Source organism: Balaenoptera ricei, chromosome 16 (assembly GCF_028023285.1).
Source record: "Balaenoptera ricei isolate mBalRic1 chromosome 16, mBalRic1.hap2, whole genome shotgun sequence".
Taxonomy (NCBI): Eukaryota; Metazoa; Chordata; class Mammalia; order Artiodactyla; family Balaenopteridae; genus Balaenoptera; species Balaenoptera ricei.
In genome coordinates this window covers 37972905-37991936 of record NC_082654.1, presented here as the reverse complement: position 1 = coordinate 37991936, position 19032 = coordinate 37972905, and the positions used below count along the sequence as shown (strand labels likewise).

At 43.1% G+C, this 19032-nt stretch overlaps 1 protein-coding gene across 1 annotated transcript; it reads right to left on the bottom strand.

Annotated features, from left to right (window-relative positions):
- Positions 1-2333: 2333 nt before the first annotated feature.
- Positions 2334-18822, bottom strand: ACTA2 (actin alpha 2, smooth muscle). The gene is made up of 9 exons (XM_059901046.1): positions 18714-18822; positions 14851-15005; positions 13313-13441; positions 10666-10776; positions 8563-8647; positions 8031-8192; positions 6354-6545; positions 5011-5192; positions 2334-2622 (listed from the first exon to the last, which is right to left on the bottom strand). Exons 2-9 carry the CDS (start codon positions 14977-14979, stop codon positions 2479-2481), a joined length of 1134 nt encoding a protein of 377 aa, XP_059757029.1. The 5' UTR covers positions 14980-15005; positions 18714-18822; the 3' UTR covers positions 2334-2478.
- Between the last annotated feature and the right edge of the window lie 210 nt (positions 18823-19032).

Here is a 19032-nt window from a genome sequence, read left to right as displayed (position 1 = left end):
GAAGTGTTAGATAGAGTTTGGTTTGCTATTGTTAGGGGACAGAAGAGGACTCACGAAGCAGCCAAACCTGTCTGTTGCTGGGTTTACCTCCTCTGGAGATTCATGTGAGGCTCAAGAGACGCTGCCACCTGCCCAGTCCTCCAAGTCATGGGCATCTGTGGCATGAAGGGGAGGAGTTACTGATCTATGACTGGGAGGAGGTGCTTAGGCACTGCGGCTGGGTGCTCACAAGGAAAGAACGTTTCACTAATGCACATTCGGTGGGTGGTTCAGGCTTTCCTGATTTTTGCCTCTGGCCACGCCAGTTTCCAGATTCTGTGAGAGACCGTTCTAAACGCCCTTTTCTTTACCGGAGAGCTCGCGCCCTCTGGTGGTGAATGTGGAGTACAACACTGCAGTCAACTTGGTTCACTTTACCTAAACCCTGCAGTGACTACAACGGGAATGCTTGGTGATCTTTGCCTCAATTATGAAAGTCATCTGTTTCCAAGTATTTGTACACTAATCCTTAAGTTTCAATTTAGTGGGTATGGAGTGCCTTGCCTGGTAAGCATAAACTTGCAACTGGAAAATTTCAATCATAGCACGTTAACAGTGGTTCTCAGATTTTGATGTGCAGAAGAATCACCAGAGAAATCTGATTAAAGCTCAAGTTCCCAGCCACAGCTCCAGACCTCCTAGTTTCCATCCGTAAAGAGGCCGTGAGAATATCCAATCCACAGGACTGTTGTAGGATAAAATGAGATCCTAATATAAAAGGCTTGGCAGGATCTGGTCATGACAGTTACTCAGCACATGCCAGCTCTTATTATTTGTAGTATTAATCTTAATTGACTGAAGCTACAGGGCAGAGGAGACCAGGGGAAGCTTGGATTTTCTGGACCAAACAGGCATTAAATCTTTGACTCTGAGGTCTCTGCAGTGAGATGGACGGAGATCCACCTCCTGACTCCCAAGGACAGCCAGTGGCTGCTGACCGCACTCAGATGTTTATACCCAGGAGGACAAGTGGCACCCAGCCGGGGAGCTGCGAGGATGCTAAACGGCCTGGGCAGAAAAGTGCTTTGAGACAAAGACGCTCAAGGGCAGGGAAAGTATTTTTATACATCTTTGTACCTCCAGGGCCAGTTGGGTAAAAGAGAAGTTGGCAGCTCTCCTATATAATGATATTAAGGGAAAACTTCTGTTTCTTCCTCTATAAAATGTTTGGGATTAACATATACACACTGTTATATAAAAAATAGATAACCGGGACTTCCCTGGTGGTCCAGTGGTTAAGACTCCACACTTCCACTGCAGGGGCCACAGGTTCCATCCCTGGTCGGGGAACTAAGATACTGCATGCCACATGGTGCAGCCGGACCAAAAAAAAAAAAAAAAAGATAACCCACAAGGACCTACTGTATACCACAGGGAGCTCTACTCAGTATTTTGTAATAACCTATAAGGGAAAAGAATCTGAAAAAGAATAACTATATATGTGTGTATAACTGAATCACTTTGCTGTACACATGGCACTAACACAGCATTGTAAATCAACTATACTTCAATAAAAAATTAACATCAAAATAAAGTAAAATAAAATGGGTATGATAATAATATTTTCCCCAAAGAGTTCTGAAGAACAAATGAGTGAAGATATATGTGAATCCCTTAGTGGTGGTGATTGACACCAGTGGTCCTTGGAAAGTATTGTTATTTTTCCCATCCCTTCTGGTGTGAAAGTAACTGTAGTATAATTTTCAGAGACAGATATTGATTAGAAGAAGGCAAACAGATGATTTAGATGTGTAGTGAGATTTTAGAGTACCATTTCTGTTTTTTAAAAATCTATGTTTCCCCTGGTAAACTTAAGTCATACTTTCTTTTAATATATATTTAAGTTTAATTTGTTATATATAAAAAGTCATATATATGTGCATGTATAATATATGTATGTATGTGTGTGTACAAGCACACACACACACACACACACACACACACACACAGTTGTTGCTGTTTTATTTTCACCCACCAGGCTACCATTCAGGAAGTTATAGAGAGCAAAGTTATATAATGACTCAGCAAGTTGTGAGTCAGTGTGGATTATCCTGTTGATACATTTTAACCCATGTTTATGTTTATCTCCTGTGGGTTTTCAAATTCTTCCCACTTACGGCATTGGTTGGCACTTCCCGTGTTAATGTGATTCTACCCTTTCCTGGGAAACTTACACATCCTGGTTGTCATGTCCTCGGCTGTACCACTAGAGGGAGCCACTCGGTAATGGGTGAGGTCAGCCTAACAGAAATAACATGATCAGCCTGGTGCTGATCAGAGGCCAAGGCGACAGGTTACAGGTAACATATTTCAGATTTATTAAAAAACACATAGGTAACAAGTCAGAGCTTTGGCTAGGAATGATTTGGAAAAGAATTGAAGGCATTATTCCACAAAACATTCACAGTGTGTGCTAGAGACAGAGAGCAGGGAAGTGTTCTAGAAGCATTTGCGGTGGACGATGGATGGCCCGGCCTCGTCGTACTCCTGTTTGCTGATCCACATCTGCTGGAAGGTGGACAGAGAGGCCAGGATGGAGCCGCCAATCCAGACGGAGTATTTGCGCTCGGGAGGGGCAATGATCTGTTGGTCAGCATGAGAAAGAAGGGCCATTAATGCACTAGGACGGGGCCTGGGCATTCCAGCATGGTCCGAATTTGGTGGCCCCCGCTGAAGTTTCATGGACAACAGGGACAGTCTTGGCTGTTAGATGCTGAACCCGAACCTGAACCCTAACCCATGGGGTGTGAATAAGTTGTGGATTTAGAAATTCTTCAGTGAGCACATTTGGTTTCCCAGCTTCCTTTTACACAATCTGTTCCAAAGCATCTATGACACCCCTGCTGCATTCAGTCTACTATTGGGCAAACTGAAAGTTGGCCCCAAATCCTGCACGGCCTCCACTTAAGCCCTGACAATGTCCCTGACTTCCATAAGCTGTTCTTCAGAACTCAGCACGACACATACGCTCTGTGGACACAAACACCAGCAGCTTCAAGGAGAAGTTTTGATTGTGCCAGAACTTACCACACAGGAACTTACTATAGACCTGATTAAGTACACTGAGATGCACTGTTTAACACAGAGGGGCCCAAGTGTCCCCCACTGGGATGAACATTCCCCTGGGATAGGTCCGGGTTAGGCTGCATTGGCTGGTCCTACCCACTGCACAGGCCTGGCATATAAGGGCATGTTGACATTTCTTAAATCAATGAATGGTTTAGGCTCAGAGAGCAGTGAATCAGGCCAAGGGTATGTCTCCCTACAGCAACTCTAAAAATACCTATAGTTGAGTAATTCCAAATTCCACATCAGACTTGGATACTTGGGTAGAAATGAATATGGACACTTGGGCCAACAGATAAGGTATTTCTGAAACGGTGGTGAAAGGGTTTAATTTCTGTTTATCCCTTGAGCTCTGGCTGAACATTTATTTTTAATACAAGTAGCTGATATTTACTGAGCACTTACCATGTGCCGAGCACTTAGCTAAGCATTTTACATGTACTATCTCATTTAATGCTCATAACCACTTTGAAGAGTAAGTACTGAATTACTCTCCTATTCCAAATGAGGAAACAGAGACTGAGAGAGGTTTAAGTAATTGACCTTGGTCACACCGGTTGGTAACTATCAGACCCAGTATGCAAACCTGGACCTCTCGCAGGTATTTTTTTGTTTTGTTTTAGAAATAGCTTTTCATTTTCGTATAATTTTAGTTTTACAGAAAAGTGGTAAAGACAGTGCAGAGAGTTCCTATAGACCACCCCCCACCCCCATTCAGTGTCAGTTTCCCCTAGTGTCACCATCTTACTGTGCCAGGTTTTTAATGGTTTGCTCTCATCACACTGGAGCTCAAAGTTCTACATTCATTTCTATTCAAGACTCCAAGTTTGAAGAACTAGAAACTACCCAACTCTAGCTGGGTGTCTGCCATATACCCCCAACCTCGGTTGGCTTTGTCAGAGACCTAGCAGCTGGTTTCACGTCGCTCCCTCCAGGGTGGGAAGATGAGGAGGTAAGTGCCAATCGGAGGGGCATCTGAGAATCACAAATCCTCAGAAAACAGTCTCTCTCCTCTTAACCCGCAGAATTCCGAGCCTCTAATGTGGAGAGAGAGCATGCTTCAGTCTAGCCCTCCCTGTTATGTTAGCTGCAGACCCTTTCAGAAAAAGAGTGCAAATAACAGAGAACTTGTCTGAATACCTCTCGTGTGTGTGAACTGCCCCCAGGGTGCCCCTTCTCCTGCTCCCTGGGACGTGGATCAGAAGGTCCCAGCCTGGCCTCCTGATTTCAGAGTGATAACAGCCTTTGAGAAGTCACCAGTTTGCCTCCAAAGAATGATGGCCTTTTAATCTGAGTTTCTTTGACTGTGACTCAAAACTCACACAGTGTAGGGGTTCTGATGGCTCAAGGACTGAGCTTGGTCATCCTGGGGTCATGCTGCACTTTTGAGCACTTGTATCAAAGGGTATGTCAGACAGAGAGATGAAGATAAAATTCTAATTCCTGGCCACTGAGATGGAGTCACATTTAGTACTGGAAGAAGAGTATACACTATTGAATCTACAGGGTTTACACCTCTTCAGAAATAAGTCTGGCTCATCTGTAATATTTGTAATGCTCTATACATGACATGCACTATTTTTGTGATAAGGAAAAGCAACAAAATGTGTATTTTAGTGAGATATGGACACATGGGGGGCTCTATTGACCTTCACTGCAGCTGCTGAAAGTAGCTGATTGACAAGGATAAGTATAGATTAAATTTTGTACAAGATAATTCAACTCCTTTATGAACTGAACTGACCTATATCCTTTAACGTATGAGACTTGTGGACTTTTAACCACTGCCTAGCTCTAAAACCCGTGAGTGCGTGTGACCAAGATGTAGCCTCTGAAGAGTCCTTCACCTCTGGTTGTAGGGCTGGCATTGCCAGCAGGATACATGGGTCCGTCACTGAACTGTACCTTGATCTTCATGGTGCTGGGCGCCAGGGCCGTGATCTCCTTCTGCATGCGGTCGGCAATGCCGGGGTACATGGTGGTGCCCCCGGAGAGGACGTTGTTAGCATAGAGGTCCTTCCTGATGTCAATATCGCATTTCATGATGCTGTTGTAGGTGGTTTCATGGATGCCAGCAGACTCCATCCCTGGAAAAGAGACACGGGCCATGGTCCTTGGGTGGTGAATAAAGCCCAGGTTGACGTGGAAGACGATGCGAGCAACTGGATGGTCTTACACTGGACCAAAGATAGGCAGGCATGATGCTCTGGGAACCAGCCATCTCAGGACCGAAAGGTCCTCAGATGCCTCATGTCCTCCTACCTCTTGTCTAGGGAGGAAGCCCTGCCTCAGCATCTCTGGGAGGGTGGGCGGCTACAACATCATATCCCTAATTTTTAATAGATTCACTACTATAAATGATTCAAATAAGAAGCAAAGTCTTCAGATTGCCAGCAGAAGTTTCCACGCTGAGCCAATGTTGCAGCCATTGCTCAGAACTCTCCCAAGTCCCTCTTTGGCTGCTGCCTTGTTCTTACTCCTTAAAACTATATGATGCTGAATCATCCAAAAAAAAAAAAATGCTTCATTTTATTTGGACAAAGACTCGCTTTTCTTCAATCTTTGCAGTTTTATGATGTAATACTAATAATGCTTAGTGATTAATTAGAGCCAATATCTAATAAGCATTGAATGCTCATTTCGGCCAAGTCCTGGGCTAAGTGCCCCCCACACAGCTCGTGTAATCCTCACAGCCACGCTATGAAATAGGTACTATGACAATCCTCATTTTATAGGTGAAGACACTGAGACTTCAGGGTCCAAGGTCATGAATAGAGAATTAAGACTCAAACCCAGGCTCACCTCTCCCAGAGCCTGCCCCCTGTAAACAACTATGCTAACCTGTCCCCCAAGGTCCGTGCTAACGTAGGATTGGGCATTTCCATTTTTCTCGCCCCCTATTATTCCCAAACTCAGCATTCAACCTATCTTTCCCATCCATCCGGTGGCTCCACTGTGTCCTAAGCACAGAGAGTATCTGATTCTTTCACTGTAAACCACATGCCAAGAATGCTTTGGGCTTGACTACAACATAGACAATGCTTTCTTAAAAAGAACACTCCTTCTCTGGCCTCCTTAACTCTTAAAAATGTGACATTCTTTCCTTTGCCCTGGTTTAGAAATGCACTCGGTTTTGTGGCCCCTGTCACATGTCCCCACATGCAGAAGGGTGCTGGGGGCTGAGGGTCGGCTGGGTGCAGGAGGAGAGGGTGGTCTCCCCAGAAGCAGGGGCAGGGAGTGCTGCCTACCGATGAACGAGGGCTGGAACAGGGTCTCTGGGCAGCGGAACCGCTCGTTCCCAATGGTGATCACCTGCCCGTCAGGCAGCTCGTAGCTCTTCTCGAGGGAGGAGGAGGACGCAGCAGTGGCCATCTCGTTTTCAAAGTCCAGGGCTACATAGCACAGTTTCTCCTTGATGTCCCGGACAATCTCACGCTCAGCTGTCAGCGAGATACAAACATGGTGGCAAATATGGTTTGCACAGGCGGTAAAAATCCACCTGCCCTACTGCAGACTCTCCTACAATACAGGCTCCATCCACAAAGTGTATAAGTTCGATATTACATTCTGCAACCCCAAATCCATCAGGGCAATTAAATTATAAGTCCACTACGGAACCACTTCTGTTCCCAGCGGAGTGCCTCACACAGAAGGTTCTTAGCAAATATTGTCTGGAAAATTCAGGACAGGATGCAAATGAGCTGGCTAGAAACAGGCAAAGAGCAGGAAATCCTTTGCACATTAACTTTTTTGCACGATTAACTAATGAATCTCCATTATAAGTGCTTTATAACCGTATGTTATATTGGATTTTCAGTTGACCAGGAAGACGCATGCCGAAGCCGCCCCTTAGAGGCCCCTACAGTTTCAAAAAGCTCCAGAGACCCGTGTCATCTGGGCCAGGTAGATTCTAGCTCAAATCCTTGGAAAATTCATCACCTTCCAGAATGAGGCAGGCCCTGGCTCAGGACAAGTCCCAATTGAGAAGGCCCCAGTGGTGCATGGAAGAAGTGGGCAGGCAGACCGCTTTCAGACTCCTGCCCTCTGAAGTTCTAAGCTATTGGTTCCATCTGGGCCCCTGGGAACCTTTTCGAAGCATCTTGGAATTCTTCATAGGGAGTAGAGGAGGAACAGAATTCACTCAACTGCCTACTCCAAAAGGAGATTTTAACATCTTCAGGGCTCAAACTTGGAGTCTAGAATAAGCCTCAGGGATGTCCAGAAACCTAAACATTTGGACAAGACCAAACTGGCCAAGGGAGGGCGGACAGCCAGGGTCAAGGGCACTGAGGACGTCCCGACATCTCTAGTATAGTCTGCCTCTGCCTCTCGTAGATAGAGACCAGGTGACGCCAGTTTATAGTCTGAAGACAAATGTGTTGCTGCCTGCGGGTTGATATTAACAGTCACTAACAAGTGCTGCATGCTTCCTCAGGGCCAGGAATTGCACGTGCATGATCTCATTTACTACTCACAACATCCTTGTGAGAAAGGGTCTATGATTACTCCCATTTTACAGATGAAGAGGCTATGGCTTAGTGAACTTGGGCATCTAGTCCAAGGTCACACAGCTAGTGAGTGGCAGAATTGGGACCCAAGTCCTACTGAGATGTCTCCAAAGACTGCCCATCACCACACCATACCATCTTCAGTCTCTATGTGTGAATGGAAGGGATTAAAAAATGTTCAAATAATGCAATTCTGACCGGCTCATAATACCAGATGGTTATAACTGTTCTTCTTGAAGAAATAGTGTAATCGTTTAGTGATTTCACATAGCAAAATATTCACTGCTTTGCCCTGGGCATTAGAATCAGGCCTTGATATCTGCAAGGCTGCCTCCCATTGTTTCCTTGGATAATCACCAAGTCCAGGAAGAACACCCCGCCCTTACACCCCCTCCCTTTATCTCCCGCAGGCCTCACCTGTGGTCACGAAGGAATAGCCTCGCTCAGTCAGGATCTTCATGAGGTAGTCGGTGAGATCTCGGCCAGCCAGGTCCAGACGCATGATGGCGTGGGGCAAGGCATAGCCCTCATAGATGGGTACATTGTGGGTAACACCATCTCCAGAGTCCAGCACAATGCCTGGGGGACAGTTGTACACAATAAAAGTCACCAGGGCAGCTGGTATGGGATCACTTACTGGTCTAATAGAAGGGGAATTTCTAAGACTCTTATTTGAAAGGAAGGAAGGCATTTGATAGGAGAAGTGGGGCAGGGCTGGATAAAGAACAAAAAAGAAAAGAACAGGAAGAGGGAAACAATAGGAGAAGTCCTCCTGGAAATACAAGTTAAAGGGCTTAATTTTAAAGGTGAGAAGACCTCTGAGGGCTGGAATTAACCCTGTCAATTTGAACTAAACCCCGATCCATCACAACCCGTGTGTTTATGAACCGTTAAATCCTGTAACTGATGGTGTATTCAACTGAGGCTCTCACCCCTCCCCACCACCTACCAGTTGTACGTCCAGAGGCGTAGAGGGACAGCACTGCCTGAATAGCCACATACATGGCTGGGACATTGAAAGTCTCAAACATAATCTGCAAAGCAATTCAAAGAGCTGAGTTAGTGATGCTGCCAGTCTTACCAAGGATGCACAAGACAGCATCTTGTTGAGGAATGCAGAGGGCCCACGTGGTTCTGGGCAGAGGAAACTAAGGTAAAGGAGGGCTAGGGCAGCCTTGGTTACTAGTCAAGGAGAAATGAAGGTGTAAATGAAGAAACCATTATACCAGAGGCCTGATGGCATGGGGAGGGGGATACATGACCAGCCAGGTATAAGGAGGGTCTAGCTTCTGGCCCTGGCCCTGGCCCTGGCCCTGACTTGAACATGACCTGGGAGAATTCACCAAACTAACAGCTGAATAATGTGGGCTTCATTCCAGGTCTCTTGATAACAAATGGAGGAGGAGTTTGGATGAGAAGTGTTCTGAGAGTCTTCCAGTGTGAACAGTCTAGGACTTAATACTGTTATCAAAGCCAAAAGAAACAAAAGACTGCATCTATACTTCTCTGGTGTATGAAACAGCCCCCCCCTTTTTTTTTTTTTGACCGCGCGGCTTGCAGATCTTAGTTCCCTGACCAGGGATTGAACCCAGGCCCTCTGCAGTGAAAGCTCAGAGTCCTAACCACTGGACCGCCAGGGAATTCCCGAAAGAGGCCTTTTAAACCTGAAGCTCAGACTGGTTGAGATGAGCCCTGTTCTGCGGTCTGAGTTTCGTTTAATCTGTTCCACTTTTTTATGTAGTTGCTGGGTCAATGCCAGCCCTAGAATCTGAGGCCACTCTGGTGGCAGTGAAGGAGCCCTGATTCCTGGAAGAAAAGAACCGCCTGCTGGTAACAGAGAACCAGGTATGAATGTCAGTGTGGCAGCTCATGCAGTCTAGGGACACGATTAGAACCAGAGTCCCTCCGGGTCAAGCATTAGAAATCTGTGCCCACGGAGATGCCCACAGACCACCATTTCTCCATCTGCAAAACCCTCCCTGGTCCATTCACCAGAGTGAATATCTAGCATCATTTGCTAGACGGCCATAATCCCCAACTATATTTTTTACCATTCACAGGAAAAATAGCCCCCATAAGAAACAACATCTCTTGCTACATGAGCACTTCCCAGGCACACAGATGTTCCCCTGTAGAGAACAGCTGCTAGTGTGTTGGTGTAGCGCCTAGAACTCTTCGGAGAAAAAGACCCTGCAGTATTTACATTTATTATTCTCCGAGGTCAAAAGATCATGGGCCAAATCCAAGCTCTGCCACTTCTAGCTGTGTGACCTTGGTACAATCACCTAATGTACTTGAGCCTCGATTTCTTCATTTATATTATCAGCATACGAATAGCTCCTGCTTTATGTTGTTAAGATTTAAAGAGACAATGCGTATAAAATGCTTAGTCCAGTGCTTAACCATAGCAAGCATGAAATTGACACTAGGTGTATTTACTTAGCAGATCATCCAAACTGGAAATCTTGTCTGGCTGGTGGAATGGATGATCTCCTGATCCAAAACCTTTGAGCTTCAGACAAGTCACAATAATGACAATAATAACTATTTGTTGAAGGTTATCATACCAGGTACCATGGAACACATTTAGCCTTTACCTCATTAATCTTCACATCAATCCTTTGAAAAATAATAGTACTAATATTATTCCCAACATATGGACAAGGAAACTGAGGCTCTGAGAAATTAAGTGGATTCTTTAAAGTCACATAGCTGATTAAGTGACAGATCGAGTTTTCAAACCGGGATCTGTCGGACTCCAGAACCAAAATTCCCCATTTTTATGTTATCCTGCACTTTGAAATGACTTCTCCTTACAAGGTTTTAACCTAAACGTGTCACCTTTTCAGTTAAATCTTGGAAATTTCCTGTTGCTATTGGAACCAAGGGGCCATTCCTGCAGTAAGGATGCTCCGGGCCTTTGGAATCCTGGAAAGTTACCAGCCTGTGAGTGGACTGTTGGGGGGGCCTTCTCACTGCTGCCCTGCACAGCTCCTTTAACACAGGACTTTCCCCAGACCCCAAAGTGCTGGGCCCTGGAGTGCATATTTACCTGGGTCATTTTCTCCCGGTTGGCTTTGGGGTTCAGGGGTGCCTCGGTGAGCAGGGTTGGATGCTCTTCAGGGGCAACACGAAGCTCATTGTAGAAAGAGTGGTGCCAGATCTAGCAGGGGGACCGGGAAAAACACAATGATGTGACGCTGTAAGGGCACTGCACTCCTCGAAAAGGGATCAGAATGGGCTAATGAAACCAGGTCCAAATAAAATGCTAGAAGTACTCATTATGTGTCCACATTTTTACAGATGCAGAGACTGAAACTCAAGGGCTGTAAGTAACTCACTGAGGATACACAGCTAGTAGGTGAATGAGCAAAAATGCAAACCCAGGGCTATGAGGCAGGATGGAGTAGTGGTTAAGGGTACAGGCTCTGGCATCAAACCTGGGTTCAAATCCTGGCTTAACCACTTCTTGGTTATGTGAGCTTAGGTAAATTTTAACCCTTCTCAGCCACAATCTCTCCATGGGTAATATAAAAATAATTGTATGTCTTTGTGAGACTTAAGTCAGGGAACCCTAGAGTTGCTATTTAGCTCAGTGCCTAGCCCAGAGTAAATGTTACTATTATTCAACTATATCTTCTTTACCCCCTATTTCCACTTTAGTTAATACTCATGGGCAAATGACTTAGAGTAGCAAGTAAAAGGACAAATGAATGAATATATGAAAGGATGAATGAAGCTGACCTGAAAACCTAATTGCCATTTTTAATATTTAAGGGAAATTTTCCTCCCCCCCATTCCCCTCTTTGCTCCCCAGGGCTGAGAGAAGCCTACCTCGGTCAGCACACTCTGGACCTTTCATTCATGGGCAGACATTTGGCCTTCAGGTGTTTCCAAAAAAAGCCAGTGCCTATTTCTAGCATGTCCGTGTGATGTACTTTGGACATACTTGTGTTTGCTTCATGGTTGAGCAGCCTCTTTATTTTTTTTATTTTTATTTTTGAGTTGTTTCTTTTTTAAATTTAATTTTTATTTTATATTGGAGTATAGTTGATGTACAATGTTGTGTTAGTTTCAGGTGTACAGCAAAGTGATTCAGTTATATATATACATATATCCACACTTTTTCAGATTCTTTTCCCATATAGGTTATTACGGAATATTGTGAGCATCTTCTTTAATCCCTGGATGCCATAAAGAACAAAGCATCGTGAAAAAGGTTCAGTTAATTAGTTATTTTTAAAAGCCTGAAAATTCTCCACTAGCACCAGAAATATTAAATTCATTCAGAATTAAAACAAAATAAAACAAGAACTGCTAGTGAAAGCTCATACATTAATAAAAGCTAGATCGACCTTAAAGAGTCTTTATCTTATTGCAGTTACTTTGGTTTTGAATTTGTTGTTTCTAGAAAGGAAATGAGACTCCTGAAAGTTCTATTCCTTTGATGAAGTAAAAGCAGCACAGTGTTCAAGAAATCAAAAAAAAAAAAAAAAAAAAAAAGTGAAGAAAAGAAATTCTACCAATCGTATTATATACTATGGATACTCTGAAGCATCGTTTAAAAACCAACCAATCTCTCTCTCTCTCTCTCTCGAAGACCCTTTGAATTTAAATTTTAGAAATTATGGAATGCTTTATTTGTTCCAAGGATCTTTCTCCAGGTGCATCCCTTCTGAGACGCTGCCAGCTCCATGGAGAAACTCTTAAAAGGGTATTTTCCCACTATTAATATCTTCTTCACAGTGAAAACTGCAGTCTTAACCAAATCCAGAATCTTAGACGCAGTAAACCTCATGAAACACAATTTTTGTAGAGAAGCAGAAGTTTCAGCATTATTACCGATAAATCCTAGCAACACTATTTTCTTTTACACTAGTGGGAGAGAGAGAGAGAGAGAGAGAGTGTGTGTGTGTGTGTGTGTGTGTGTGTGTGTGTATGGAGCTGACAGATATATGAAAGTCCAGATGTTCTGGTTCTAATATATTTGCTGCATTTGAAAAATTTAAGTCACTTTCTCATTATTTCTTCTGCTTTTTCTCTGATCACTTGTGTTTCCATAATGTTTCTAATAACAAACATCAAAATCCTAGGATTTAACTCTTCTCATTAGCTCTGCTATATGGATCTGGGAGATAAAGACTTCTCTTAATGCAACACAGGGAGATACTTTTAAAAATATTTATTTAAAAATTTTTGTCATGTGCTTGGGCTTCAATATGTTGAGGGACATTCAGGAATGTATGAATGTATAGTTTTCTACAGTGAAAACTAAAAACTATATATATATTTTTAAATGTTCAGGGTGAGTTAATGAAAAACTTTCAAGAATGGGTGGGTGAAGGCAACCCTTTGTTCTCCTGGCTGCTACTCGTATAATGCTTGTCCTCGGAGGGCAAGCCAGTGGACTGAGCAATAGACTATTAATTCCCACCATTGTCTAAGGACTACTGTTCTCATCTGCAGAGCTAGCTCACTCTAATTGGTTTATAAACCCTGTTAGGCAAAGGATTTGCTTTTTTTTTTTTTATTTAAAGAAACAGTTCAGGATTTTTTTTTTTTCCCCAGTTAGTAATAATCTAGAAGGAACATCAACAAGTAAAAGTACAATTGGGCAAAGTGAGCCAGTTCTTTTCCCCAGCAGTAGCAAGATGTTTGGAATCTGGAGCCACAGGAATTATGCATGAATCTCCCGGTACCTTTTCCATGTCGTCCCAGTTGGTGATGATGCCGTGTTCTATCGGGTACTTCAGGGTCAGGATGCCTCTTTTGCTTTGTGCTTCATCACCAACGTAGCTGTCTTTTTGTCCCATTCCCACCATCACCCCCTAAAAAAGGTTCAACATGTCACGAGCCAGCCTCTCTCAGAACTTGTGAACTGATTACAGTCCGAACACAAAGGGTTAAATCATTGCGATAGAAAGTTCCTTCCGGTACCAACAATGATACGCTGAATCCTACCGTCACTAAGTTCTTAAGAAACAGCCTTAGTTGATTGGAAACAGGCCTGACTAGTCCTCTCAAATAGCAGAGAACCCTGGGGGTAAGGCAACTTTGTGTCATGTATCTTCTACATCCCTTGATGAGCTCTCTTAGGGCAAAGATTGTATCTGTCTTGTTCGCCACTATGACAAATTGCCTGGCACATTTTCGGCACTCAATCATTATTTGTTGAATGGATATGTAAAATTTTACATATTAGTTAAATGGCATTTTGCCTCTTATAAATTCTTTAAACTGTACTTTTGAAGTTGTCACCTACCCGAGAGTATATCTAACCGTTATAAGCAAAAACATTATTTCTACAAATGATCACTCTGTGCTTGATTTCTCATAGATAAATTCATACCAATCAACACTGACATCTGCCTAAAGTAGTGGGATGTATTTTTTAATCCATTAAGTGGGATGTATTTTTTAATCATTGAAGCTTTAAAAAAGAGAAAATTCTCATTACTAAAATTTAAAATTGCACTGGAGTGACTTAAAATTGCAAAACAGTCATGGCTACTATAGTTCCATAAGTAGTGATTTATGCAAAATATCTCCATCCCAAAAGTTCAACAAAGGGACAGAGTTCATTCATGGGGAGAGGCTTCTGTTATTTGTTCTTGTGAATCTATGCCAAATTGAAAGCTTAAATATCAATCAGATAGGCTCAATGTGCAAAGTACATTTCTGCTGTGAGGGAGAATTTCTGAGACGAAACTCTCAGTTTTTACCCTGTGGCTGCCATCAACATTTTGTTTCTACATAATGCTACGTAAAATTACCACGTGGCTGTCCAGATATATTTTGTTGACAGCTAACAGATGTAAAATTACATTTGGTAACAATGCTTATTTTCATCTAACATTAGGTTCTGTGAGAGTGGGTGACCGGGGCTTTTATTTTAGTTTCTTTCCAAAGAGTAGCTATGGAATACATCAGATAACCCATAAACTCATAAATATTTCTGATGCTGATGACAGTGATTACATTTAGACAAAAAGGATTTATGAAAAAGAGTCAGTCTTTGTATCTGATAGACACCCAATAGATAATCTATCAACACGGTGTATTAAATTGGCACTTATTTCTAGACGTCAATCATCAGAGGTACATTTTTAACATGGTTACATCATTTCCGGGCAGAGAGCAACAGACAATCTATGAATACCCATAGCGGGTACCAGAGACAGAGAGGGACCAGATCTATAGCCTTGTTTCTCTCTGTTCCAGAGAAAATTTTCCTCACCTGATGTCTGGGACGTCCCACAATGGACGGGAAAACAGCCCTGGGAGCATCGTCCCCAGCAAAGCCAGCCTTACAGAGCCCAGAGCCATTGTCACACACCAGGGCGGTGCTGTCCTCTTCTTCACACATCTTGGCTGGAGCTACGACACGGGGTCCTGCAGGGAACAGGGAGGAAGCCACCCCGCTGTTATCCAGCAGTCATGGCACTTAACCTGACCACTCCCACCTTCCAGGCTGGGTTGAGACCCCTCCTGTGTACTCCTAGAGCGCCCTCTGCTGATTCTTATCTAACACAGCATTTATCTCAAAGTACTTTCATTAGACTGAAAACTTTTTATAACTAAAACTCTGATTTCCACGTTCATACAACAGGTCTCTAGCACCGTGGCTGGCACGTCACATGTGCTCACAAGCACTTTAAAGACTGACTAAGTAAGTGAATGAATGAACTACTGCAGAACACATATGGAATATCAGACCATGAGATCAGATATTCACAGAGACAAGTCATTTGTTAAAGAGGTATCTGGAATTTGCTGTCTGTATCCAACCATCTTCACATTTTTCTAGATATGTTATAACTTCAAATTTTTTTTCAGAAACGTAGATTTTGAGGAATGGGCAGCATGTGAAAATTTGGAAATATTGAGACATTTAATGTAAAATGTTTAAAAGAAAATTCTCTTTTGGATCCTGAGGACTTTAAATTTTACCCTTGGAAAAACATTAGAACCAATCAAAACTTTCTAAGAAGGTGCTTTAAATTTTAGGGGCCACAGTTATTCCATTAATAAAAACCACTGCTACCCTGTAAGTCCAACAAGCCAGGGTGAATCCAAAAATTTACACATCATGCAGTAGAATGCTTTGTTGCCATTAAAAAAGATAAATAAAAGATAAGTTACAGGTATATTCTTATGTAATACGAGATTAGAGAAAGTAACATTGTACAATCCCATTAAAAATGTATTTTTATGCGCTAGAAAAAGATTAATCATATTTACCATGATGTTGATGGGGGTTATTTTTGAAGTGGCGGGTTTTCTAGGTGTTTTAAATGATCATCCCTGGGTTCTGTAATATTTTCTAAATAAGTTGAGCGTGTATTCTTTTAGTAAGAAAACAATATTTTAAATATCCCATTGTTAAGCTTGGATCCTACCGCAAAATTTGGAAGGCTGGAGCAAAAGTAACAACTTAAAGATCTGGGAAATTGAAGGCTTATTAGAGAACGTTTTCATTTAATGCCCTCATTTCTCAAATGAGAAAACTCAGGGTAAGTGATTTGCTCAAGGTCACACAGGGCCTTACAGGCAAAGTTGAACCAGAGATCAGGTCCCCTTGGCTACCCTTCAGCTTTCAATCTAGACCCCTTCCATTTTTTAAGCAGAATTAGATGAAAATAGTCTTTAAAGAGAGGGACACCCAGAGTTCTCTGCCTGACTTTGAGATGATAGGATTTCAGGTTCAGGAAGATTCTTCTAAGTTGGTGAACTCATTGCACCCCCAGGCCTAGATATAAAAGGCAACTCTTTTAAGGAAATTTCTGGGACGTAAGAAAAGAAAAAAAGCTATTACAGTTTGAGTTTTGCCAGACCATTCCCATGAAACCAATGCTCCATCTTTCCAAATGCCTAGAACTTCCCTGGCAGTGTCTTATGCAACATAACCCTTTGCAAAGAGCATGAACCTCAACTGAGAGGACATATCTTAAAATCCAGGACACGTACTATTATCTCCAACTGACAAACCAGGAAATCAAGACTCAAGTTGGAATGATTTGTCCAAGATCCCAAAACTGGTAGAGTTAGAACAATAAAGATGACAGCACATGATGACTATGGGCTTGGATTCTGGAGTCTCACTCTGGATTTGAGTGTGGCCTTCACCGCTTAGAAGCTGTGTGACTTAGTAAGTTATGTAACATCTCTAAATCAGTTTCTTTATCTATGAAACAACAGTAAAATCTGTAGGTAGCACATAGAGTTCTTATGGGGATTAGATTTTCTAAAAGGCATTTAAAATAATTTATGGTGGCATATACATTATGAATTCTCAATAAATATTATTTAAAAATTATTAGCATCATTATGTGATTATTATCATTATCCAGATCTTTTTACTTCTAGTCTTTGCTTTCTCTCCACACTCCCTCCAGGCCTCCCACAGAAACCTTCAACTTGTGGATTCTACTCGTAAGAATGGAAAATGAGGGTTATCAATGGCCGACTCTTTCTTTTCCCACCCTTCCCTTCCCTTTCCAGACACTGAATTATGTTTGGCAGTCATGTGATTTGGCTTCCTTCCTAGCAAATTAAGAAGCAAAAAGAGAGATGAGAAATGTAAGGGAGAGAAGGCAGAAGAAGCAGTCGGAGTCCGAGGCATGAGTCAGAGGCGGTCAGCACCGAACCAGCAGCCTCTCTGGATGTGCTAAGCAGACTTGCCAAAACAAAAGTAAGGGCCGAAAACAGGATAAACTATTTGGAATTAGGAGGCTCTAAAAATGTGATGGTGTGGTCACTATGAATACACATGTCCTTAATAACCCTTTCCTTGGGCAGGAAGTGTTTGGGGGAGTGTTAGAATGCACTGCAGACAAAGTAGGCTTAACACTCAGCATCAGCAAGCATGCAGAAAATTTAAAAATCTCAAAATTTGGTAAATGTGTTTTTATTTGGCAAAAAAAAAAAAGAAAGAAAATGTCCAGGAAGAATTTTAAAATCTCTAAAAGGAGCACTGTCGTTAGAGAAATCTGTGTCCCCAGAAAGGACCCGGCTCAGTGGTTTGCAACTCTTACCTAACCTGATGAGCAGCTGGGTTTGGAGCAAAGCATTTCCTAATTAGGTAAAACACACTCGAATGTCTGCTTTTGGAACAGCACCCGGGTCAGGGGGTTTGCTCCAACCGACTCTAGCGCATCTCGTGCCAAAAATGAGGAGTTAGTGGGAGGGGAACGCTCCAGGTCCCAGCTCGACAGTCTTGAAACACAAACCATATTTAGTCATGAATCACAAAATAGAAGGAAAATCTCAGTGTGAAAACTCCAGTCCGGGCTGAAGCTGCCAACCCCTGATTTACAGCAAAGAGCAGCCTGGGGTGGCAGGGCTGGCTCCTGGGTCCCGCCTGGCTGAGAAATGCAAACCAGACATCCCATAGGCTGAAACGCAAACAGCTGTCAGACGCACACCCGGTTCCCTCTCTCTTTATTCACAAAGATTCAGCTGGGCTCCTGCTGCGCTCTGCTGCATACGACCCACCAACCGAGACGCATATATCTTGAAGTGTAAGCTCACAGTTACACGCAAGAGACTTTCCCACAGAAGACACTACCAATGAGAGCCAGAGGAACCCAGATGCAAATACACAAGGAGCCAATATCAAAGGCTAGGCAATGGACCTCGGTTCAATTCTAAAATCCACTTCCAGACACCGTAGCTGCACCAAAAGTACAGTCCAGTGAAAAATCCCCACACCAAATCTGAACCACAAGCAGATACTGGAGTTTCCAGTGCCTAAATATAAATCATCACGTAACTTACTGCAGACAGCTTGACTGCGTCTCTGAAATGCGCTGCAAGATCCAGGCTGTTGGTTTAGTATAAACAGATGTTGCAGGTGACACACATAGATTTCATTCCATCTTGCTCTCCCCACCCTTTCCCACACCAGGCTGCGTCTTAACTTGGATTTTAAGGTTAGATAATTAGAGCTAAAAGCTACAATCATGTTAGTAGTACAATCTTCATTCAAAAATTTCAGAGTGTGTGAACCTGGCCAAAATCCCCAGAGATGACATCTGATTATACTGGGTAATGTCAGAGCCGCTGGAATCTAAGTCACATCCCTGGGCCGGTGCCACTTACCCTGAAAGTGCTCGGCTGGGCTTCTCTCCTCTGGCTGGTGTTCGGGGAAGCTGAACGCTGAAGGATTATATAGCCCCTTGGTCTGCTCCCCTCCCACTTGCTTCCCAAACAAGGAACAAAGACAGACTTCAGCCCTCCGTTCAGTCTAACACAACCATATAGGGACCTCAGCACAAAACTCTCTAATCTGGGTGGCCGGAGGTCTGGGTCTCTTCCACCGCATTCCACTGCTCTGCTCATGAAAAGGCAGGCAGCTCAGCTGCCTGTGGGAGATAAACACCCCAAGCCTTCAGAACAACTGCTGAAATGTCCAGAGATA